The following is a 25,837-nucleotide window of genomic DNA, read 5'->3' as shown; positions in this document are numbered from 1 at the left end:
GCAAAGAGATAAGTACAAGAATATTTACTGCAGCTCTATAAAAGGGAAAACAAAAATAACCTAAGGGTCCATTATAAGAATGGATAAACTGTCATTTATTCAAAGGAATGCTACATAGTAGTTAAAAATTAATGAAACTGATCTAAATGTATTACCATAGATCCAGGTTGGCAAACTTCAGCTCACAGGCTGTTTATGTCAAGCCAGGAAGCTGAAAAGGATTTTTACATTTGTGAATGGTTGGAAAACAAATCAAAAGGACAATATTGCATGAAATATTATTCTCAATATGAAGAATATAAAAAATTGTCTGAAATTCCAATTTTAATGTCTATGTATAAAGTTTTATTGGAACATAGCCAAGTTCATCCACTTACATATAGTCTTATGGATGCTATCACACTACAACAGCAGAGATGAGTAGTTATGAGGCAGTATGTCAACGCCTAAAATATTTATTATCTGGCCCTTTACAGAAAAAAATGTGCTTATCCATGGCATACATAATTCTCAAAAACACTGTCAAGTGAGAAAAGGTGAGAGTAAAAGAATACATATAATGTATAATTTATATAAAATTTCAAAACAAATACTGCTACATCTTGCTTATGGATAAATATATTTCATAATGGATTTTTTTTCCATTAATGCAACATTTTAATACACACCATCTTCAGGACAGTGGTTTCCTCCTGGGATGGTGGCAAGGAGGAAAGGGATGCTAACAGTTAATGCAACATTTTACTTCTTTGAAATAAAATCTAAAGCAAAATGTAAACATCTGTTAAATCTAGGTAGTGAATACATAGGTACCTAATGTATTTTCCTGTAAATCTGTAATGTTTCATAATTAAACAGGTTTTTAAAACATAAAGTGAGAATTAAAATTGTGAGAAATGATTACAAAGTCAGAATTTAACTGTTTCATTGTGGCAACAGAAATGCTGTAAGACCTCTACATGATATAAACATATAGACATACAAGGTCAAATACCTTTTTTAAGATACTCAAAGCCTTCATTCAAAAAATACAACAGCAAAAAGGGACAAAAAGTTCCTTTTTGTTTGTCTGTTTTTCTTTAATGTGTAGAAAAGAAAACTTAGCAGAGAAAACTAAGGCAGAGATTTTGCACAAAATCACAAAGCCAATGAAAATACAGAAATATAAATCTAATCTTAATTCCAAATCCATAAAACCCATCTTATCTCTGAAATAATTTGAAAGTTAAAATGAAAGCATCTTCAACTTTTTAAGAGCATAGGCTCTGGAGTCAAGGCTCTAGGACTTGAAGGACTTTGCATAAGTTACTTAACCTCTCCATACTGCAACTCCCTTACCTGTAAAATGCAGGTATTATCTACCTTATACAGTTGATATGAGATTTAAAGAATTCAAGTGTTCAGCGTGTTAGGGATATGAAACCCCTATACTCACTGCTTCCCTCCACGGCGCCTAAAGCACTAGTTCTCCAAGTGTGGTCTCCAGACCAGCAGTATCAGCTTCATCATCACCTCAGAACTTGTTAGAAATGCAAATTCCCAGGCCCATCCCAGACCTGCTGAATAAGAAATTTGGGGCATGGGGACCAGCCATCTTGTTTTAACAAGCCATCAAGGTAAATCCACGAACCCTAAAAACTGAGAACAACTAGCCAGAAGTTCACACCGTTCCTCAAAGAGGAGTAAAGCTAACTAGAGTAGGTTCATTTGACTGAGCCACAGTCTCAGGAGTTAAAAAATTGAAGCATCTATGACAACTGGAGAGCCACATGCAAAAGAATAAAGGTAGACCCTCACTTCACACTATACACAAAAATTAGCTCGAAATGGATCAAACACCAAAGTATTAGAGCTAAAACCATAAAACTCTTAGAAAAAAACATAAGGATAAACCTTCATGACCTTGGATTTAGCAATGGTTTTTAGATATGACACCAAAATCACAAGCAACAAAAGAAAAAAAAACAGATAAATTATACTTCATCAAAATCAGTAACTTTTGTGCAAAGACACTAACAAGAAAGTAAAAGACAATCCACCAAATGGGAAAAAATATCTGTAAATCATATGCCTCAGAAGAGTATAGTATGCAGAACAAATATAAAAGTCTCAAAACGCAACAGAAAAAAAACCAATTTAAAACTAGACAAAAGTCTTAAATAGACATACCTATGACAAAGATATACAAATGGTCAACAAGCACATAAAATGATGTTTAACATCATTAGCCTGTAGCGAAATGCATATCAAAAGCACTATGAGATGTCATTTTATCATTTATACCTACAATGATGGCTGAAATTTTTTAAAATGGACAGTAACAAGTGTTAGCAAGGTCATGGACAAACTGGAACACTGGAATACACTGCTGGAATACAAAACTGGAATACGTTCCTGCTGGGAGTGTTAAAACTGTAGTCACTGTAGAAAACAGGTGGCAGTCCCTCAAAAGCTTAAACATAGAATCCATATGATCCAATAATCCCACTCCTATATATATAAAACCAAAAAGTTAACTAAATAGGTATTCAAACAAAAGCTTGTATACAAATGTTCATAGCAGCACTATCTCAATCCCCAAAAGATAGAAAACAACCCAAATGCCTATCAATGGATGAATGGATAAGCAAAATATGTTCTATCCATACAATATTACTCAGCCACACAAAGAAATGTACTAATATATGCTACAATGTGGATAAATCTCAAAAACATCCTAAGTGAAGGAAGCCAAACATAAAAAGTCACAAACTGTATTCTATTTATATAAAATGTCCAGAGTCCATAGCAACAGAAAACAAGAGTAGTAGTTGCCAGGAATTAGGGGAAGGAAGAAATGAGGAATGACTACTTACTGGGTATGAGATTTCCTTCTGGGGTAATGAAAATGTTCTGAAACTAGATAGTGGTGATGGTTGCACAACATCTGAATGTACTAAATGTCACTAACTATAAATTTTGTTAAGTGCATTTTACCATAATTTAAAAAGTCAAAGCACATGGGGAGGCGGGCTCGCTAGAGCCACCATTCCTTCCAGGAGCCTATTAAAGTGAGAATAGCTGAGACCCAGCGACCTTTCTCTCTGGCATCTCTTTGGCTTCCTTCTAGCTGTTTTCCTCTTCCACATGGCTGGATTGACAAAGTAAGGAAACCCTGAGAACAGCTCTCACTAGCCACCAAGACCTGAAGGTGTGGGGGTTGCCAGAGACTAGTTCTGCCACAGGCAGAGGAAAACAAGCTTTTCCAGATCTAGCTGTTCTTAGGAAAAGGCCTTCCTTTAAGGAAAAGGCCTTTCTTTACTTGCATTCAAAATGGTTATTATCCAAAACTCTGTAGGCTTACAAAGAATGAAAGGAGATATGGTTCCAGGCTGTCTATACTCAATATAAGATTTCTACATAGTTCAAGCTGAGGACTACACTGGGGTTTGAGACCTATGGTAGACACTAGCTAGATGTTGACCAAACACGATTCGCCTTCCTCCTGTGCACAATCTAGGTGACATTTCCCAGCCCTCTAGCAGTTAGGCATGGCCCTGCGACTGAATTCTGGCAATGGAATATTGGTGGAAGTTATTAAGCCATTCCCAGACCTGGCCCATCAAAACCTCCCACAAGATCCCCACTTGCCTCAGGCGACCTTGGAAGCCATGTGTAGAAAATGACAGAGCCTCCATTAGTCTGGGTTCTGTGGAATGCATCTACTACAGCAACTAGTATTCTTTAGTATAAAAAACTACTAGCATTATTCTTACTGGTCAAAGGCAAGACTCAGGTGTTCCTGAGTCACCTGAACAAAATCATCTTGGTACTGTGTTTCCTCCAAAATAAGGCCTAGCCGGATCATCAGCTCTAATACGTCTTTTGGAGCAAAAATTAATATAAAACCAGGTCTTATATTATACAAGACCTGGTATTATATCATGTTATGCTATATTATACCCAGTCTTATGTTAAAATAAGACCCAGTCTTACACTATATTATATAAGACCCAGTCTTATAAGACTGGGTATTATATTATATAAAACCTGGTTTTATATTAAAATAAGACCCGGGTCTTATATTAATTTTAGCTCCAAAAGATGCATTAGAGCTGATGGTCCGGCTAGGTCTTATTTTCAGGGAAACACGGTATCATATTTCTGAAATAACTTAAGGAATTTTTAAAAATTAATATCAACTATTTCTAAATTCTGCTTTTGAAAACATTTCTTAAGGCCTCAGATAGTCATGAAAATTAGAAGACCTAACATTACTATGTTACCTCTGCTTTGCTTAAATACAGGCAGAGAAGTTGTGTGGCTTGTTAATCTCCAACAAATTAAGGGTTAAAGGATTTGTACATCTATCTGCTACTCAGGTTCACCGGTAGGAAGTATTCTACATTACAGTTGGTACAACTGAAATATCACAGAATTTTAAAACATGGTCTCCTTGGCCTGAGTTTGTTCTTAATCACATTCTAAAACATAAGGAGATTATACTATCTTCTAAGCCAGTTACTTAATAAATCAATCCATAAAAGTTTCCATACAGGGAAAAATGCACAAATTAAAGCCTTCATTTCAAGATGAACAAAGTAAAAGACCAGTTTGATAACACCAACAAACCAAAGGTCAAGATGTATTTTTTCTTATTATATTTACTTCTAAAACCAGATGAGAACACTAAAAAATATGCACTCTATTTTCACACATTCTGTGCATGTACCTTAAAAATATAATGATAATTAATCATTATTGAGCACTTCTTGGTATCAGGCTTTGTAATAAGTGTTTTACATGAATTAATTTATTAAATCCTCACAATAACGCTATGAAATAGGTATATTATCTCCATTACATATGTGGAATAATTGAGGCTTAGAAAACTTCAGTAACTTGCCTCAGGTCACAGAGTTAGAATTTGAAGTCAGAGAATGACTCAATCTTAATCATTATATTTTCACTCAGAAGTATTTATTTAGAACCTTCTATATACAATTCTAGAAGCTAAAGATAGTGAGAAAAGCAAACTCAAATTCCTCCCTTCATATATTCTAATGTGGAAGAATGACAATAAACAACAAATATGTGACAGTGACAGGTGAATGAATGAAAGACATGAATTTTTTAAAAAGGAAAGAGAGTATGTGTTATTTTTAAAAGCTTGGTCCAGGAAGGCCTCTTTGAGGAGATAATATCCCAATAGAGAGCAGACTAAAATAAGGAAGCCAGCCATATAGGTATATTGGGAAAAAGAACATCTCAGGTAGAGAAAATTATGAAGTGTAGAAGTTCTCAAATAATAAGTTTTTAAACGTCGTCAGGTAGCAGCATACTTAATAAACTGGAGACCATCAAGGCAGCCAGTGTGACTAGAGCTCAATGAACAAGAAGAGTGGAAGGAAAAGAGGTTAGAGAAGGCCAAAAACCAGATTATGTAGAATCTCAGAGGACAAAGCAAGCACTTTGGATTCTGATCTAAATTGTAATGGACAGTCACTGGGGGTTTTGAGTAGGGGTAACACTTTGATTTAAGCTTTTACAGGATGATAATGATCTTGCTATGCACAAAATACCACATGGGGGGAATGGGAGGGGTGGGGGTGGGGGTATGGGGAACCAGAAGAATAGAACAAGGAAGACCAGTTAGGAGTTTTACAGTAATCCAGATGAAAGATGATGAACTAAGATTAGGGTAGTGATGGAGCTAGTGGGGATAAGTTTCACGCAATCTGAATGTAGCACCAACCAGACCTAATGGGTTGAATGTGAAATATGAGGTCAAGAAAAGAATCAAAGACAACTTCCAAGTTTGGGTCTGAGTAAATGAGAGTATGGTAGTACCATTTATTAACCTGGAAAAGACTGAGTAAGAAGGAGACTGGGAAGAAAAAATCAAGAGTTCAGTTTTGGACACATTAAATTTAAGAGGTCTATTAGCTATGCAAATAGAAATATTACATAGACAACTGAAAAGAAGAGTCTAAGCTCAGAAGAAAGGTCAAGACTAGAGAAATAAATGTGGGAATCACCAGCACACAGATGGAACATAAGCAATACAATCTGATGAAGTCACACCAGGAGGGAGACTACTGTGGAAGCAGATTAAAGACTCAACCCTCTAAAGTACAAGTGAGATAGGAAGGAAACCAAGACAGTATGGTCCCAGAAGCCAAATGATGGAATGATCAACCATGTCAAATACAACAGGTCAAGTAACATGAAGACTTCAAACTAGCCATTGGTTTTGGCCAATGATGACCTTGACATAAGTGTTTCAGTGCAATGACGGAGACAACAGACTGACTGGAGTGGGTTCAAGAAAGAAGAGGGGAGAGGAAATGAAAGCAAAAGATATGAACAACTCTTTCAAGTAGTTTTGTTATAAAAAGTAGTACTCTCCTACTCAGACAATTATTTAATATCACTAGCTCTTCTGCCTTAATTACTTACTATAAAGAGCCTCCTCACTGGTCTCTCTGCTTCCACATAACCATTTAGCCTCAACAAAGTAGCCAAATATATCGGATTAAAATGCACGTTAGCTCATGTGATTCCTCTGCTCAAAACTCTTCAATGGCTTCCTATCTTATTCAATGTAAAAGCTGAAATCCTTACAACTGCCTATAAGATCTTTCATAATCTGAAATTCTCCACCATCCAGCCCTCCTCCCCCCACTTTTGCCCTCTGAGCTCATCTACCATTCTTCCTCTCATTCACTCCATCCTAGCCACAATGGCCTCCTTGCTGTCCTCAAACACCAATTTTAGAGGTAGCAGCATGTTTGTAATCTAGGATACTTCCTATTCCCTCCACCAAGTATGTCCTTCCCCCAGGTAATCTAATAATCTAAATGCCACTATCGCTTACGTCCTTCTGGTCTTTACTCAAATATCCCATTCCAAAGAGATGCCTTTTCTGATAATGCAATTTAAAATCATAATTCTCTATCATTGTATATTCCCCTTCCCTGCTTCATTTTCTTCATAGGTATTTATCAACATATAGCACACTACATATATTACTTATTTTCACTGCTGTAATCCGAAGAGTACTCAAAAAACAACAACTTGTTGAATCAAAGAATGAATAAATGAGGGGAAGTATAGGATTAACGAAGTTTTTTTAAGATGGGAAATATTATAGCATGTTTATATGTTGATGAAAATCACCAATATTAAAGAAAAACTAATGATTCTGGAATATGAAGGAAATAATTGCTAGAACGAAACCCTTAAATAGATGAAGGGGTTGGCCTTACACAGGAGTAGGAACAGCTTATCTACAGTAATACAGGGCAAATGTGGGTACAGATACGGGTAGGTTGGGTGATTTGTAAGGGGAGCTTGTAGAAGTTCTCTTCGGATTATCTTTTTTCCCCTCAATGAAACAGGAAGCAAGGATTGAGAGTAAAGATGACAAAGAATGTTGGAGGTCTGAGGACAAAGAAAGATTAAATTATCATTTAAGAGTGAATGGACTAGGGAAACATCATAAAACTGACAGTCAGTGTTGCTAGACTCCTTGAGGTTCCTGATCACAAATTCTGAAGTCAGCATGGTTGTTTTTCTTCAGCCACATTCAACTGCTTAAATACAGGTGCAGAACAGGCAGAGTTAGTTTAATTCTGGGTAGAATTCTGTCAAGCATGTATGAAAGAAGGGGAACGAGGTAAGGGAACTGAAGGTACATACACAGGAATGATTATGATAGCTCACGAAATGTTAAGTTGGATAAGGAGGAAAGTAGAGGCATGAGGTGACTGACAATGAAAAGATGATTTTTAAAAAATAAAAGATCAATAGGCTGGAGGTTCCAAAGAGCTTGAACAATTTTAGGAGAGGAAATTCTAAAAGGTGAACTGGAAAAAGAGAAGCTGATGTGAAGGTCAGAGTGTATGGCAAGTGTGGGGACAGAGCCCCAAAGAGCAGTTTCCAGGCTCTCGGCCTCACGTGGAAAGGTGCTGGCTCAGGTAGTAAATGGCCATCAACTGTCATTGGATGGCCATCAGCTGTGGCTAGTTGGCCGTCAGCTGTAACCAGTGAGCCATTGGCCACTAATATAACTGCTGTGGCTACACTAGCAAAACATTGGGGGCTAGCAAGAAGATGGTGGCTGAGCCTGCAAGCGACGGAGTAAGGGTTGCGAACAGTGTGGCTCCTGCTTCCTGTGTCTCCAACCCAGCTGCCAGCGAGTATAGTGGTATGACTCCCTGTCTATGGCTCCGTGGGTGTTCCTTTTTGGCCTCACCATATCCTGAGTTCTTATGTGAGGAGCGGGACTGGAGACCCCAGAAGAGACCCCACCTGTCACCCAGCATGACAGCTCCATCCCTAATTTAATGGACCGCTTGACTGTTTGCTTGGGAACATACCACCATGTAGTGGAACTGGCGGATGTTTGCCTTTGTGTCTTGACCGGCCGCCATCAAGAATATGTAAGCACCTTGACTGTGAGTCGCTGTTGTTCCAGCATGTACCCTGAGAGGCCCAGAGAGAGTGGCAGTGCCCTGAGAAACCCTGGCTGTGTCCAGGAAGTCTGGCTGTGCCCACAGAGAGTGGCAGTGCCCTGAGAGCCCTGGCTGTACCCAGGGAGACTGGTGGTACCCTAAGAAGCCCAGGAAGTCTGGCTGTGCCCAGAGAAAACCCTGATAAACCCTGGCTGTGTCGAGAGAGCCTGGCTGTGTCCAGGATATTGCATTCACCTCCAGGATCCTCACACAGGGCCCCTTGCAGAAGACGCTTGTCCTGTAGATTCTCAGGCGAGACCCTGTAAGGGTGGAGGACCTGAGACCCCACATGACACCCTGCGTGACACTGGTTAACCATTAGCCACTGATAGAACTGCCGTGGCTAAACTAGCAAAGTATGTGGCGTGGTGGTATGGTGTGGCGGAATGTGGATTACGGATTGCAGAGGTGGATTGCAGCTAGCAAGTGAGGTTGGTTGGCAGAGACAAGTGGACAGCGGGTTGCCGATCATGTGGCTCCTGCCTCCTGTGTCTCCAACCCAGCCTCCAGCGAGAATATAGTGGTATGAACCCCCTATCTATGGCTCCGTGGGTGTTCCTTTTTGGCCTCGCTATATCTTGCGTTCCTATGTGGGGAGTAGGACCAGAGATCAAGCATGACATCCCGCATGACAGACCCGGTCTTATTTTCGGGGAAACACAGTACTAAAGACTTTCTACAGTCTAGGCTCCTTTCGTTTCTTAATTCACCATCTATGCCTTTAACATCAAGCTCCAGCAATACCAAACTGATTTTAGTTCCTTACACAGAATATGCAGTTTCCCCTCTATGCTCTTTCTGCCCTACACTTTTGCCAATACACTAACCTTATAGTGCAGAGGGAGGAGATGGTGTTGATGTTCATGAAAAAAATTTTGAAAGTCTCTCAATGGTGCTGAGGGAATTCTAGAAACTAAAACTGAACTGCATCTTTCTCCATCCTCAAAAGTGTCTCATTTCTTTTACTGTCTATTTCTATCATACTACCATTACTCAAATCACCAAATTCAAAATATTTGAATCATTTTCTTTGCTCAGTAATTAATTACTTAGACCTATTGTAAACAAAGTATTATATATCTACTATAATTCATTACGCATTGTAGTAGATAAAATGTTAAAGTTCCTAATTTACAACTTAAAAGCAGAAATAATACAAATGAATAGAAAACAGAAGTAATAAAACATTGATTCATTCATCGGTTCATTCAGCAAATATTTATTCAGAAACTACTACATACCTAGGAATGGATAAAACAATGTGTTACAGAAACAACGTAATATAAGAATATTTATTAAGTATCTATCTACTATGTGCTTTCTAATCATTATTTCATTTAATCTCATAGAACCCAAGCTTTCACTTTTTGGATTATGGAAGTTTGAGAATTGGAATTTCAGAAGATTCAAGTTTACTGAAGCCCAATCAAGGATCCTCTTTGGATCCCACACAAAAAAAACACTTCACAGAACAGTTTCTATGGCACTTGAGTTAGACCTGGAAGCTTGAATACAATTTTAATGGGCAGAGGCAGAGAAGAAAAAGCTTTTCAGATAGATGATCAATTAAAATAAGAATATGAAAGTACCTAGCAATAAACAAATATTTACTGACTGCCCATTACATACCAGTTAAAACACTAAAGGCTGGGGATACAGTGATGAATAAGACAGCCCCTGGGTTTTTTCTCTGATGAGAGACTGACAACCAAATAGGACACTCAATGAGCAAATATCTATTTCAAGCACCAGCATATATCTATGTTTCTAATATATATTCAGACTAAAAACTATGTTTCTAATACCATATTAGGCCTTAAATATGCAACATTAAATGAAACAGTGTGAGCCTCAAAGAACTTACTAATGAGAGCAAGAGCGAGAGAAGACAATTTCAATAATTAATGCAATCATGGAGACAAAGCTAAGTCTTGGGAACTGAGAGAAGAGACATCTAACTCTGATTCTTCTAGTAAAAAGTGGTTAAGTATCAAGTAGACCTTGAATGCCAAGCTGTTCAGACTTTATTTTATGGGTAATAGAAGCTAATGAAGATTTCTGAAGATTAAAAATATGAAATGATCATTTAACAAATATTTATCACTGGAACTCAGCTAGGCAATGAGTTTTAATCTTTTTTCTTAATAGAATGCAGAATAAATTAGAGCTTAAAAGACAAAAAGCAGAATAAATGCAGCTAAGGTATTACAACAACCAAAACAAAAAATTATAAATGCTGAATTAAGGTGATGACTGAGAATAAAGATTAGAACAGTATCAAGAAGGCAGAATCAGCAGAACCTGGACAAGGGGATCAAGGAAGAAGGAGAGTCTGAGACTATGTATACAATTTCAGGTTTGATGACAAAGAAAGGAGGAGAGAGGGAAGGAGGAAGGGAGGGAGGGAGGAAACAAGGGAAGGAGGGAGGGAAGGAGGAAGGGAGGGAGGGAGGAAACAAGGGAAAGAGGGAGGGAGGGACGAAGGGAGGGAGGGAGGAAGGAAGGAAAGAAAGAAGACACAGGGAAAAGCACATTTCAAAGGAGAAACAATGGATACATGATACAATAAGCTACTGACCTTCTAGAGATTCAAGTCCTGCATCCTGTTCAGAACTTATTCCTAAAAGCCAGCATACCCTGTTTTCCCGAAAATAAGACATAGCCGGACAATCAGCTCTAATGAGTCTTTTGGAGCAAAAATTAATATAAGACACGCGTCTTATATTACAGTAAAATAAGACCCGGGTCTTATATTAATTTTTGCTCTAAAAGACACATTAGAGCTGATTGTCCGGCTAGGTCTTATTTTGGGGGAAACACGGTAGTATAAAGTATAACAAGCATTATTACTCCATGTCATGAGAATGGGGAACAAAGTCATTTGTGAAAAGTAGATGCTTGTTGATCAGCTAGGCTCTTAACTCCCTGAATGAATGGAATCCATTCAGCCACTAACAGACACAATTGAAATTTTTACCGTCTCAAAATCAGATAATTACAAGTTATAGCCTTTCAAGGACACTATCAAATTATAAAAATCACAAATGTTAAGATTGCAAATGCTGAAAGTCTATGGTGGAAACATTAAGCACAGAGATGGAAATGCACAGCTAAGCAACAAGATCAGGCCTAGAGACTCGTATCACTCTACAAGAAAGTTCTATGACACAATGCCATGAATAAAGAGGCCCACAGACCCTTGTTCCACATCCTAAGCACTTGCCACAAATAGGGAAGCCCACTAAAAAACAGAGTACAATAAAGGAAAGAGCTAAGGACAGAGGATATTATCCTCAATGAACATTTAGGAGACAGGAAGAGAGAGAAAAAAGACACACAGGAAGCAAAGAAATAGGAGTGGAATGGACATTATGACAAAAAACGAAAAAAATATCAAGAAGGAACACATGGTCGATAGTGACAAATACTCATAGTTCATAGAGGTCAGAGAGGGTGAGGACTGGGGAAAGACCATCAGATTAATCATGTAAAGGTCCCTGGGACTGCCATATATGTCTCTGTGTAATTCTTTCACAATGAAAACTTTTCACAAGTAACCACGCATTATTTAATTTGAAGATGTTTTAGTATACATCATGGTACAGTCACACCATGGAAAACTACACAGCAATGAAAAAGAACCCACTATTTCTACAAGCAACAACATAGATGAATCTCACAAATAATGATCTGAATGAAAGAATCTAGTCACAAAAGAGTACAAACTGTATGATTCCTTTTATATGAAGCTCAAGAAGTGGCAAAATGAACCCATACTGATGAAGGTAGAGAAACTGGTTACCTTTGGAGGAGGGTAATAACTGGGAGAAAACACAAAGGAGCATTCTAGGGTACTGAAAATGTTCTACATCTTGATCGGAGTAGTGGTCACATGGGTGTAATCGTCCTGTAAAAATTCATGGGCTGAATGAACCTGATTTGTACACTGTATTTAAGTCACACCTCAATAAGAAAAAAAGTAAATAAACAAACATACAAAGTTATTGGTGCCCTGGAAGATATGAGTTTTGGGAGAATTTAAGTGTAGAAGCCAAACCACAATATGAGAAATGTATACAAGGTAAGGAAGCTGAGACAGTGAACATAGACTCATTTTTCAAGAAGGTGGCTGGTGAAGCAAAGAAGAGATAACAAACTAGCGTAGGTGTGTTACAAAACTCAAGGAAATTATTTTGTTTTTATTTAAGGTTTAAGACAAAGAGAAAATAACATACATAACAAGGGCAAATGAGACTGGATGAAATCAAGAACATAAGTAAAGGGATTAGCCTCAGAGAGGGGGATAATAATTCTTTCTCTGAGACTGAAAGTAAAGGATGAGTGAACACAAAAAATCCTGATATAAAGAGGGAAAAAATCAAGTAACCCTTAACTCTTTGGTGACGCATGTAATAAAGTCAATTGGACCAGGTAAATTGAGTCAGAAAAGGATCTGGGCTTTAAATAAAATTTTTAAAGTTTCAAATAGGTACCGTAGAAAATATAAAGGGCAAGGATGAAGGGGAAAATTACAGCAATAGGACAATGCTCAGTGGCCTGAAAGCAAAGGCAGAGATAACGGTTGGGCAGTCTACTCAGGGCTGGGTGGAGAATAAAAGGTGAAAGAACAAAGAGGGGAAAAATCCAAGTGCTAGCATGTGCATCACTGAAACTATATAATAAGGAATGGTATCTAAGGAAAATACTTATTTACCTGAGAAAGAGGCAGGAGACCTAACAGACGTCTTGAAAAATTCAAAGATGAAGTCACTAGTCTCAAGTGCAAAAGGAAAGCTGTCACTAGAGTTCATTACTACAGAACATTTTTCTGCAACTCCCACAAGATCAAAGACCATACATTCCTTTCACTGAACTTCCTACAGCTACTAGTGGCAACTTCTTCTACCTGATAAAACCGACCTTTACTCCCCTACTTCTAAATACACCTACACTTGATTAATAAATTATGTAAACACACCTGTCCACTCAGAAACTCCATGAATATTTTTACACTGCTTTCTGTGTTTTCCCATCAAGGTGTTTTCAGTGGAAAACTCCTAGAAGGCAGTTCGTATCTATGAATTCCCTGTTCACAGCATCAGGCTCGGGATTGCACACATGCAGGTGTTTTAAAAAGTGCTTTCTCATGAAATAGATAGTTACTAAGGAGAACCTAAAGATTCTGAACACACTCCTACAAGACTATAATGATGGCCAAATCAGAGAATGCTTAGGAATGACATCCGTTTTTATAACTGTCGAGACCACCTCTAGAAAATATTACATTTACTATATCACATTGACTTTCCCTAACTTACACTGTTTATCCCTCGGGATAACTCCTCAATACCCCTTTACTAGGCCTATTCTTTGCAGTTCATTGACTCCGAGCCCACATTCTAGCGTCCTTTTTCCCTATCCAGAACCCCTGACTACAAACGCCCATAGGACCATTTTTCATCTCCCTATGCCCCCATTTCCCATTCACCCCAGGCCATCACTTCCATTTCTCCACTCCCCATTTTTCTGTCTCCCCAGACCTCCCGTTCCTCCTACGGAACTAATCAGTCCCCACCCCTCAAATGCCCTAGACCGTCTTCCCGCCTGAGATCCCCCCTCCCCCACCGCTTCCATTCAGGCTCCACCACCATCCTTTCCCTCCCCGACCCCGGCCCACCCTACCTGCTCCTTGACCTCGGGCCCCGGCCCCATGGGCCCGGTCCGCTCCTCCAGTCGCTGCCTCCCGGGCGGCGCTCGTCGGCGCGGGGGCAAGGGCTGGGGCTGGGGTAGCTCCGTCGCTCGCTGAACCCCATCCTCCCTGCGGGCGGCCGGCGGCGGCGGAGGCTGAGGTCGGTCGCGGCAGCGGCTCCGCTTCATATCTGCGGCTCGGCCCCGCGGGCGTTAACACCGCGACTGTCCTGGTCCTGCTCGGCTCCGGGCCGCAGCGCTACCGCGCCAACCACCGCCCGCAGCCACCATGGCCCGGCGGGCGCCCAAAGCCACCGACCCCAGCTAGCAGCTCCTCCGCGCTTTCTGGAGCCTCAAGCGCCGCGGCCTCCTCCCGTTCCCTACCGAGGCGGCAGCATCGCCGCCGCCTCGTCCTCTCCCACCGGGTATACGCTTGGCCAGCCACCCGCCGCCGCCGCCGGGTCCAGAGCCAGCAGCCAGCCCGCCAGCCTCTGGCCGGGCCCCGCCCCTCCCTTCCCCTGGCGCGCGCGCACGGGGAGCGAACCCGCCCGCCACCTCCGGCCGCGCGCGGCTTCCCGCGCACGCGCCAGCGAACGGTCGCGAGAGACCCGCCCGTGGCCCCTCGGTGTGGTGGGGAGAGCGGAAGGGGGCGGGGCGCCCGGGGCGCAGCGGCGGCTGCAGACACTCATTGATGCTTTCATTCATCCATTCATGAAATCGTGTACTGGGCCAAGGTAAGTGCTAGGGATCCAAAAATGAGTTAGAATTGATCAGTGTATTCAAGGAGCTACTGGGAAAGGGACCAGGAGCAGGAAGAAGTCAAAATATACAACGAATGAATAAAATACTAATGCATGCCTTTTTACTGAGCGCCTGCCAACTGTCACCTAATCTTCACATCACATTTTGGAGGTAGGTCTGCTCATTCTCATGTTACAGATAAGAAGACTAAGGTGAAGTGACATGCATCCAGCAAATCAGTGAACAAACTAGCCAAGACCCAATTTCTGGCTTTTCTGTCCCTTTCCACTGTTTCCTGCTGCTTCCAGAAGGTAAGACAGGGTGTGGAAAGTCCTATAAAAGAGGAAGAACTGATGATTTCCTTCTGGGTGAAGAGGACAAAAAGGCTTCCGAAACTATTCCCATGAATCCCCACTTCCCCACTGACAATGAAGTCATCATGTTAAAACCCAGTCCAGCCAGGCCACAGCCAGTCGAGCTGTGGCCTGGGCAGCCTAGCCTGTCACTTCCAGTGACTCATCTGCTCAACAACGTGAATGTAGCTCAGCACTGTTGGCGTCCTCCTGGCTTCAACCAGTTTGCCACAATATTGTATTTTTCACTCTTGTAACTAACCAGAGTTCTTTCCCTGAAGTCTTCACCCATTTTTCTAGAGCCAAGTCCTGACCCCTTTCTGAGAAGTAATAATAGCTAACATTATAGCATGCCTACTGGATACCAGACACTGTGCATTTAATTCACACATATGCAAACAAGAGGTAAGTTGCATTATTTCCAATTTACAGTTGAGGAAACTGAGGCTCAAGTTATATAACATGCTCAATATGAAATAGTTAATAAGCAGGGCCAAGACTCAAATCAAGGTCTATCTGATACCGGAGTCTACACACACAACCAATGTACTCTGTAACTATCAACAGTCTTCTCCTGTACCATATCACCTATTTCACTTCCTCATCACCATCTATCCAGTTGCCTCAACCAGAAACCTGGCAGTCATCCTAGACTCTTTCCTTACCCTCCCTTGTTAATGAACAAGTCCTGTTGCTTCTGTAACCTTACTATCTCCCCAATCTGTCTCCTTTTTCCATCCCACTGGAACCACCTCAGCTCAAGTCTTATCTTCTCTCACCTACTTGAGTGGATAAACTTTCTAACTGGTTCACCTACATCCACTCTTTCTCTTTAAACTCATCCTCCAAAAAGCCTTTACAAGAATTTTACTCCCTTATTTAAAACATGTTACTCCCTTATTTAAAATAGTTAAATGGATTTCCATGACCATCAGATGAAGTCTAAATTTTGGATGGCAAAGCCATCCAAAATCTGGTCTCTGCCTACCTCACCTACTACTATTAATCCCTGCTGTATTGACTATTTATAGTTATACCAGCTATTTATAGTTCCCAGCATATCTAGGGTCTGCCACATTCTTGGTTACAAACAATAAAAACAAACTCTGAGCTTCTTAAGCCTAAGGGGGAATTGATTGGAAGGCTATATAGAGGGGCTCACACAATTGAACAGAGATTGGAGAAGCAGGCATATGAAACTGGCAGGAAAAAGAAATAAACCCACGACTATATGGTCAATTAATCATGCATATAACTGTCATGAGTGCCTAGAAGGGCAGTCGCCATATTTCAGTCTCTTCCTGAAAGTCAAGGGGATGTTAACCCCTCGGCAGGGCCCTACATCCCTGCGTGGTACACTTGTGACACAAGTGGGCAACAAAGTCCTGGCACACAGGTTCAGATAGAATAACACAGCTTTATTTGGAAACCAATGTCCCTCCAGAGGCCAGTGCTCTGGTAAGCACAGAAGGTGATACAGAGTAGAAGAGAATTTAATAACGAACCAAGTCCAAGAGTCAATCAAGGTGGAGAAGGATGACTGGGCCCATGACAGGTCTGAGGCAAACTGGTCTTGCAAGGAAGAACTTCGGAGAGTCCTGGAGTATCGCGGCTTGCCACTCACACATGACTCTGTCAATGGCCTAGACAAACGTCCCAGAGGATCATTCCCTAGTGTCTCACTCAGAGCCTCACAGGGAGTCTTAACTGAAACGCCCAGTCAGACCACTCATGCCATTGCTCTGGAGTTCTGCCTTTATCCTCCTTTCCTTGGACTTGTTTACCTCTTAGATGATAACCAGAAGTTGTTTTGGTAAACATGTTTATCATTCAATTTTGTTATGCTCAGTTTCAGACAAAAACATGTTTTTTACTTCATTCTTATCAGTCTCACACATATATTGCTATATTCCTAGCTCATGTCCCTACTAGTAAACAACTTGTTTTGCAAACCTCAGTCCAACATATATAATACATTTTATATGCTCTACACAGTGACACAGGAGGCAAGAATATAAAATAGGGTAAAGAATCTAATAATGGTGTTGGGAAAACTGTATAGAACATGCAAAAAAAAATGAAACTAGGCCACCTTCTTACAACATATACAAGAATAAACTCAAAATGTATTAAAAGCTTAAATGTAAGACCTGATACCATGAAACCCCGAGAAGAAAACACAGGCAGTAAATTCCCTGACATTGCTCTTAGTAATATTTCTTCTGATATATCTTTTCAGGCAAGGGTAACAAAAGAAAAAATAAACAAATGGGACTACACAAACTACAAAGTTTTTGCACAGCAAAGGAAAACATCAACAAAACGAAAAGACACCCTACCAATTGAGAGAAGATATTCACCAATGATACATGTGATAAGGGGTTAATATCCAAAATTTATAAAGAATTCACACAACTTAACACCAATAAAAACAAACAATCCAATTAAAAACTGGGCAGAAGACCTGAATAGACATTTCTCCAAAGAGGACATACAGATGGCCAATAGACAAATGAAAAGATGCTGAACATCACTAATCATCAGAGAAATGCAAATTAAAATCGCAATGAGATATCATCCCACAGTTAGAATGGCTATCATCAATAAATTAACAAACAAGTGTTGGTGAGGATGTGGAGAAAAGGGAACCCTAATGTACTGTTGGTGGGATTGTAAATTGGTGCAGCGACTACGGAAAACAGTATGGAGTTTCCTCAAAAAATTAAAAATAGAACTACCTTATCACCCAGCAGTTCCACTTTTGGGTCTTTCTCCGAGGAAATCCAAAACACTAATTAAAAAAGATATATGCATCCCTATGTTCACTGCAGCATTATTTTCAGTAGCCAAGATATGTGGAAGCAACTTAAGTGCCCATCAATAGACAATTGGATAAAGAAGTGCTACATATATACAAAATGGAATATTACTTGGCCATAAAAAAGAATGACATCTTGCCATTTGTGACAACAACATGAATGGACCTAGAAGGTATTATGCTAAGTGAAATAAGTCAGACAGAGAAAGACAAATATCATATGGTTTCACTTATATGTGGAATCTAAAAAACAAAACAAAACAAACAGACTCATGGACACAGAGAACAAACTGATAGTTGCCAGATGGAAGGGTGGTTAGGGGACTGGGTGAAAAAGGTGAAGGGATTAAGAAGTACAAATTGGTAGTTATAAAGTAATCATGGGAATGTAAAGTACAACACAGAGAATATAGTCAATAATATTATAATAACTACCATGTTTCCCTGAAAATAAGACCTTGTCAGACAATCAGTTCTAATGAGTCTTTTGGAGCAAAAATTAATATAAGACCTGGTTTTATATTATATTATGTAAGACCCAGTCTTATATTATATTATATTATATTATATTATATTATATTATATTATATTATATTATATTATATTATGTAAAACCCGGTCTTATTTTACTTTTTGCTCCAAAAGATGCATTAGAGCTGATTGTTCGGCTAGGTCTTATTTTCGGGGAAACACGGTATGTATGATGCTGAGTAAATGCTGGACTTATCAGCAGGATCACTTCATAAATTATATAAATGTCTAGCCACTATGCTGTACATCTGAGACTAATATAAAATAATATCGAATATCACTGTAATCCAAAAATAAAAATTAATTTTAAAAAAAGAAGTCTTTATAGACTGCCAATCAGGGGCAATTTCAGGACACTGCTGTCACCACCTCTCCCACACCACCACCAATGTGCTATGTTGCTGCCACCCACCTTTGTAAAGGGATTCTAACCTTCTCTTCATAATTGCATCACCATTCCAGGCTCACAGCCTCTGGCAGGAGAATCCACTGACCCAGCCCTGGTAACTTACGGATCAGAACTCCATTCTAAATTCTCACCGTCCATTATAGAGACTGGGAAAGTCAGTGTGGCACACAGACTCTAAGGTGGTCCTCATTATCTGCCCCCTCCCCAATGTTTATGGCTTTGTGTGATTCCCTCCCTTGAGTGTGAGTGGGGCCTGTGACTTGCTTCTAACCAACAGAATATAGCAAAGGTGATGTGATATCATGTCCATGATTTCATGGAAGTACCAGTATAGGTGACAGAATGAAACTTATTAACAAACAAATGCTCACAACCTTCTCTCCCACCCTGGAGTCTTCCCCTGGCTAAGCGAGTTCTATGGATGCCAGACTGCTTCTTTAGACTTTGAGAATGCAGGATAAAAAGAATGATAAATAGGAGGAATACAAGCATACCTTGGAGATGTTGTGGGTTCAGTTCCAGACTACCATAATAAAGCAAATATCACAATTGTTACATAAAATTTCTCAGGACCAAAAGAACTTGAAAGGGGCTGATAACTCCAGCATTACATTAAGAGGTTTATTAAGGGAACTTACGAGGCATGTCTCAGATGGTAGCTAGAGGACGTGGATATCCTCTGTGCCATATGGCAGATGCTAAGGGATTATATAGGACAGGGCAGCATGAATAGGGGTACTGGGACCTGACCCTCCCTAAACAAGGGGGAAATGCCTTACGTGCTTGCCTGGGGTTGGGGCAACAGCCTGTTCCAGGAACCAGCACAAATTAGCACACTGTGGGTCATAGGGGAGGGTTCAATCAGACAGTTCAATCTGAGGGAATTTTGGGGAAGCAGTCTGTTCTGGCCAGGATCCAGGTGGCAGTTCTGGCAGCAGTAACAACGTGGAACAGTCTCTTCTCCACAGCAATAAAGCAAGCCACACATATTTTTTGGTTTCCCTGTGCATATAAAAGTTATGTTTACACTATACTGCAGTCTATTAAGTACGCAATAGCATTGTCTAAGAAAACAATGTACATACCTTAATTTTAAAATAATTTATTGCTAAAATATGCTCACCATCATCTGAACCTTCAATGAGTCATAATCTTTTTGCTGGTGGAGGGTCTTGCCTTTATGATGATGGCTGCTGACTGATCAGTGTGGTGGTTGCTGAAGGTTGGGTGGTTGTGGCAATTTCTTAAAAAAGACAGGGGCTGCCAGATGGTTCAGTTGGTTAGAGCTCAAGCTTTCAACAACAAGGTTGCCGGTTCAATTCCCCCATGGGATGGTGGGCAGTGCCCCCCACAACTAAAGAGTGAAAACTGTGACTGGACTTGGAGCTGAGCTGCACCCTCCACAACTAGATTGAAGGACAACAACTTGGAGCTGATGGGCCCTGGAAAAACACACTGTTCCCCAATATTCCCAATAAAAAAATTAAAAAAAAAAGAAGTTGCTCACTCTTAATATTTATAAATAAATAAGACAATAATGAAGTTTGCTGCGTTGATTGACTCTTCCTTTCACTGATTTCTCTGTAACATGTGATGCTGTTTGATAGCATTTTACCCACAGTAGAACTTTTTTCAAAATGCTGTGGCTCGTTTGATCTTCTATCCAAACCACCAAAACTTCCTCCATATCAGCAGTATGGCTGTTTTGCTTTCTTATCTTTCATGTATTCACTGGAGTTGCACTTTTAATTTCCTTCAAGAACTTTTTATTTCCATTTACAAGTTATCTGTTTGCTGCAAGAGTCATAACTTTTAGCCTGTCTCTGCTTTTGACATGCCTTCCTCACTAAGCTTCATCATTTCTAGCTTTTCATTTAAAGTAAGAAACATGCAATTCTTCCGTTCACTTGAACACTTAGAGGTCATTGTAGGGCTATTAATTGACCTAATTTCAAAATTGTTGTGTCTCAGGGAATGGCGAGGCCCAAAGAGAGGGAGAGAGACGGTGAAAAGCTAATCTGTGGAGCAGTCAGAACACACACAAAATTTACCGATTAAGTTCACTGTCTTATATAGGGCATGGTCTGTGACATGCCGAAACGATCACAATAATGACATAAAGGTCATTGAACACAGGTCATCATAAAAAATATAATAGAGATGAAAAGAATTGAAATATTGCAAGAATTACCAAATGTAGCACACAATTACAAAGTGAGCAAATGCTATCGGTAAAATGAAGCCAACAGACTTGCTCCATTCAGGGTTGCCACAAACCTTCAATGTGTAAAAAAATGCAATATCTGCAAAGCACAGTTAAGTGAAGCACAATAAAACAAGGAATAAGAGAAATAGAATTTAGTTCAAGAGGCCAACGTGATCTACTTGGGAAAAAGCTGTAAGAAAGAGAAGGAAGGAGGGTAGAAGACAGGAGGTAGGTAAGCAGAGAGAAGAAAGGAAAGCTCGATGGATGAGTGGGAGTAGTTGTTTTGTGGTGTGTGAGGGAAGTGGTAGGAGAGGAAGAAGAGCTGTAATGAGTATTGCTACAAGTCCTCTTCTCAGTTCCCAAGCAATGCCTGTAAAGGATTTGCGTCATTTTGAAGCTACTTTTGACTGCTGAGCTCTGTACTTCTCTAAATACTATGATTCCATGCAGAGATTGAGCCATGTTGCCCCCCCTCATTCATTAAGGGTTACATATAAATTTGGAAGCGTAGATAGAAATAGAAGTTGTGGCCTTATATTATATTACATTATATTTGATATATACATACATATATATACACAAATATGTATGTATGTATACATATACATATATATATATTAGGTTGGTGCAAAAGTACTTGCAGTTTTTGCAATTATTTTTAACCTTTTGAACCAGAATTACATATATATGTATATATATATATATATGTATATACATATATATGTATATACATATATATAGTCACTCAAGGTATGTGACTGAAGTAAAAAGATGAAGGGAGTCTAGCACAGAGCTCAACATTTAAGGTAAGGATAGTGGTTGAAAAGTTGGTTTAAAAAAATGAGAAAGCCTACATCTTCTAAAAGCATCTTAAACTCACAGATGCTCCATCATTTCAAATATATAGCAGCTTGAGACTAAAATAACTGTGAGCATTATAATTTCAGAGCACAATATAAATATTATAATCTGTGGCAATGTGAAACAATAATATAACTAATAGATGTTGGGAAATATAAACATGAAAAAGAGAAAGTGGATTTCTTCATTTTTCACTATTGGAAGAAAAGACATTGTCGAAATCTAATAAATAGATATAAACTTATTTAAAAGTTATTTAAAGTTATATAGGTAATCTTTAGAATAATTTTTAAAATAATGTTTGTCACTAAAATTACATATTAAAGGGGGAGGAAGGGAAATAAAAGTGGAAGAATAGTAATTTTGCCATTGCCGAGAGTAGATAGTTATTAGTCTCAAGAGACATAAGAAAATGTTATAGTTACAAAGATAACCACTGGAAGAACTAAAAACTAACTACAAACTTCCAAGTTAGCAGAAGATACATGCACAAAATAAAACAAAGCAAATATAAATCATATAATAAAGTTTTTTTAAAATGTCATCATCTTAAAACAAAACAAAATGCTTGACTCCTCAAAGCAAAAAAAAAAAATTTAGAGATCATCTGGAGCAGTTACTCTAAATGTGGTCCTTGGACCTGAGCCAGTTGGCAAACTGCTACTGGTCTATAAAGAGATAAGTATAAAAACTGAGAGCAAACTCTTAAAATTAATTTATAGCAATTTGTCAGAATAATTTTATGTCTATGAATCTAATCATAAGAAATTTTGTATGTCTATATTATTTCATTTCTATCTAGTTCCTTTTTTTAAATTTTTTTATTGAGGTATAATTGACACAGAACATTATAGTTCCAGGTTGTACATATTGCAAAATGATCACCACAGTAAGTTTAGTTGACATCTGTTACCATACATATTTACAAAATTTTTTTCTTGTGATGAAAACTTTTAAGATCTACTCTCAGCAACTTTTAGATATGCAATACAGTACTAACTATAATCACCATGCTGTACATTATATCCCCCTGACCTATTTATTTTATAACTGGAAATTTGTGCCTTTTGACCCCCTTCATCTATTTTGCCTCCCCCCCTCTGGCAACCACCAATCTGTTCATCCATTCTTTGTATCTATGAGCTCAGTTTTTTTGTTTTGTTTTCTGGGTGTTTTTTTTTGGGGGGGGGGCATTTCTCGGTCTTAGATTCTACATATAGGTGAGATAGTACAGTATTTATCTTTCTCTGTCTGACTTATTTCACTTAGCATGGTGCTCTCAGAATCCAGCCATGCGGTCGTAAATGGCAAGATTTCATTGTTTTTTATGGCTAAATAATATTCCATGCTGTGTGTGTGTGTGTGTGTGTGTGTGTGTGTGTGTGTGTGTGTGTGTGACATTTTCTCTAACCATTCAACTATCAGTGGACACTTAGGTTGTTTCCATGTCTTAGCTATTGTAAGTACATTATGCTTCAATAAACATGGGGGTGCACATATCTTTTCAAATTAATGTTTTCATTTTCTTGGCCCCAAAGCTGGATGGTCTGAACTCACCAGCTATCCATGCAGCTGGTGATTTTCTTTCTCTATAATTCAGTAATAACAGCAATAGCAAGGTAGGCCCAAGAAATAGACCCCTGGGTTTCCTCATCTCTTTCCCTGTCCTGTTGTGAAGGAAGTGATAAACTCAATTTCCCCAGGCTAGCACAAGCCACTCATCAGCCACAATGCATTCTGAATAATAAGAGCTGATGAAAGATCAGAGGTCTCAGGTACTTTTCAAAGGGGCGTATAGCACTCTCTGGCATGTCTCAAAAACTCAATGTGGACTCTTCAAGCCTGCTCTTGCTGTGTGTGTGGAAGGAGTATAAATGACACTGGGTGACCAGCCATGTCTTCTACAGTGAAAAATTTCGACCTGTCAAAACCTTATAAGGGTGGAAAAAATTACTCTGTAATCTTCATGTGCTACCAGGCAAAATCTTCCCAAAAGCCTTGGGATGAAAGAAAGGCAGAATAGGCAGAAATGCTGAGCCAGTTGCAGATCTGATTAGAAAATCCAGGTATTTGTTCAGTGACAGTGGGGGGAAACTAAGACAAACCTGCAGATAAGGCAAAGGGAGTAGCCAGAGTAACGTCTTAGATACCTAGTGACCACTGTATGCAGAGCTGACAAAGACGCTAGACCAGGAAAGGAAAAGCAGATATCTTGAGGTCTCATCTTGTGTAAGAAGTCTCTACTGCTTGTAGATGAATTGGAATTATATGCTTTTTGATTCAATAGATATTTTGATAGAGACAGCGAATTTGGAAAGTCATAACCACTCCAGTGTCCAGGAAAAGGAAACTCTGCAGACCAGCCTCAGGCAGGTCAGGAGGGGACAGATTATACCCAGCACACCAAATGGAAGCAGCTGAAAGTTAGAATGGGAATAGATGTCCTTGGATGGAGAGAGCGACTATCATTTGTGAGATGGGTGATCTAATATCATGTTACTCTCTGTGTTTGTTTGCCATGTCACCTTCAAGCCTTTAGTAAAGTCTTTTTGAAAGCTCCAGCCTCAAGTCGCCATGCTGCTGGGATTAGGGCAGCATTGTGATGTAGCAACCCATCTAAGTTTTCCACATTCAAAGCTCCCATCCAGGAACAGCTATGAATAACCCCTTAGCACTACACCAAGGCCAGAGGAGCCAAACCTCAGCACAGATACAGGCAGAAGGAAGCATATCACTTTCCTTCTTGGGCCCTCAGTTCCCTCCTCTTGCAAGTGGAGTACTATGTCCCAGCTAAGCCCAAACTCAGTTCAGAGTCTGGACTGTGGTAGAACTAGTGGGCTGGTATATGCAGGAGTTAATACACATGAAGAGGTTCCTGGGGAAATGAATGGAGGGAATGTCAGGGACTCAGTCCCTATACTCATATATGCCAAAGGGACTGATGTCTCCTTGGAGAGTGGGTGCCTTAATTTGAATTCCCCTAAAAACAAACCTGGAGACAAGAATTCAAGAGCAAGTAGTTTATCAAGCGGTACAGGAAACACTAGTAGGGAAGTAAGGGGAGAGAAACGGAAGGGAAGGAGGTCAATAAAGAACAAGTTATCAAACCAGCTATCACTGTAGGTGACTGGAACTTAATCCCATAGAGAAATTGTGGGAAATTGTAGAATACAGGCCTGAGAGTTACTGAATGTCAAAGGTGAGGAACTGGGGTATATATACACCACCACCCCATCAGTCACTGGTTGGGAAATCCTCCAGGGGGTATTAATTCCCTCCACCACCACCCCTGTCACTGCAGGTCCAGCCTGCCATACACATGGATTGAGTGGCCTTTAGGCAAAGACATGCAGATGCAGGCAGATGGAAGTTTGTTAGTGAGTACTTAAGTGATAAGACCCAAAGGGTCAGGGCAGGGTACCAATACCATCTGCTATAAAATGGCTGGAGCATGATGGGCCTCAAATCTTGTGAGACTTGGGGCAAACTTGGGGAAGTTTTGGGGCCCTAGTGACAAAGTTAGGAAATTGATAATTCCCCCTTTTCCCCTTCTCTACTACAAACTACAGTGTCAAGCCCAGAGATGGAGAATGCCTATGCCTCCTGAAGTATTCTGGTGGAGGGTGCCAAGCAAGAGGAAGGTTCCTGGACGAGGTGGCTGGAGCGTAAGAATATAAACAATTTTCTCTCAATTCCTATGAGAAACTTTTGAGTACTCCTTGGAATACCTGGGGA

The 25,837-nt window shown here is 39.8% G+C and overlaps 1 protein-coding gene across 5 annotated transcripts in view; it reads right to left on the bottom strand.

Annotated features, from left to right (window-relative positions):
- Positions 1 to 14,714, bottom strand: part of MAST2 (microtubule associated serine/threonine kinase 2) — a 181,717-nt gene extending 167,003 nt beyond the window's left edge. For 2 of the 5 annotated variants that reach the window (XM_019749392.2, XM_019749393.2), the window contains exon 1: positions 14,178 to 14,511. In XM_019749392.2, coding sequence (XP_019604951.2) covers positions 14,178 to 14,372 — 195 coding nt within the window. In that variant the 5' untranslated portion in view covers positions 14,373 to 14,511. Of the gene's footprint in view, positions 1 to 14,177 lie in introns of all 5 variants that reach the window. The other 3 variants (XM_019749394.2, XM_019749395.2, XM_074334650.1) reach the window with 3 other exon arrangements.
- Positions 14,715 to 25,837: the final 11,123 nt, after the last annotated feature.

The sequence above is a fragment of the Rhinolophus sinicus genome, linkage group LG06, assembly GCF_036562045.2.
Source record: "Rhinolophus sinicus isolate RSC01 linkage group LG06, ASM3656204v1, whole genome shotgun sequence".
NCBI classification, from domain to species: Eukaryota; Metazoa; Chordata; class Mammalia; order Chiroptera; family Rhinolophidae; genus Rhinolophus; species Rhinolophus sinicus.
This window is presented reverse-complemented; position numbering and strand designations above follow the sequence as displayed.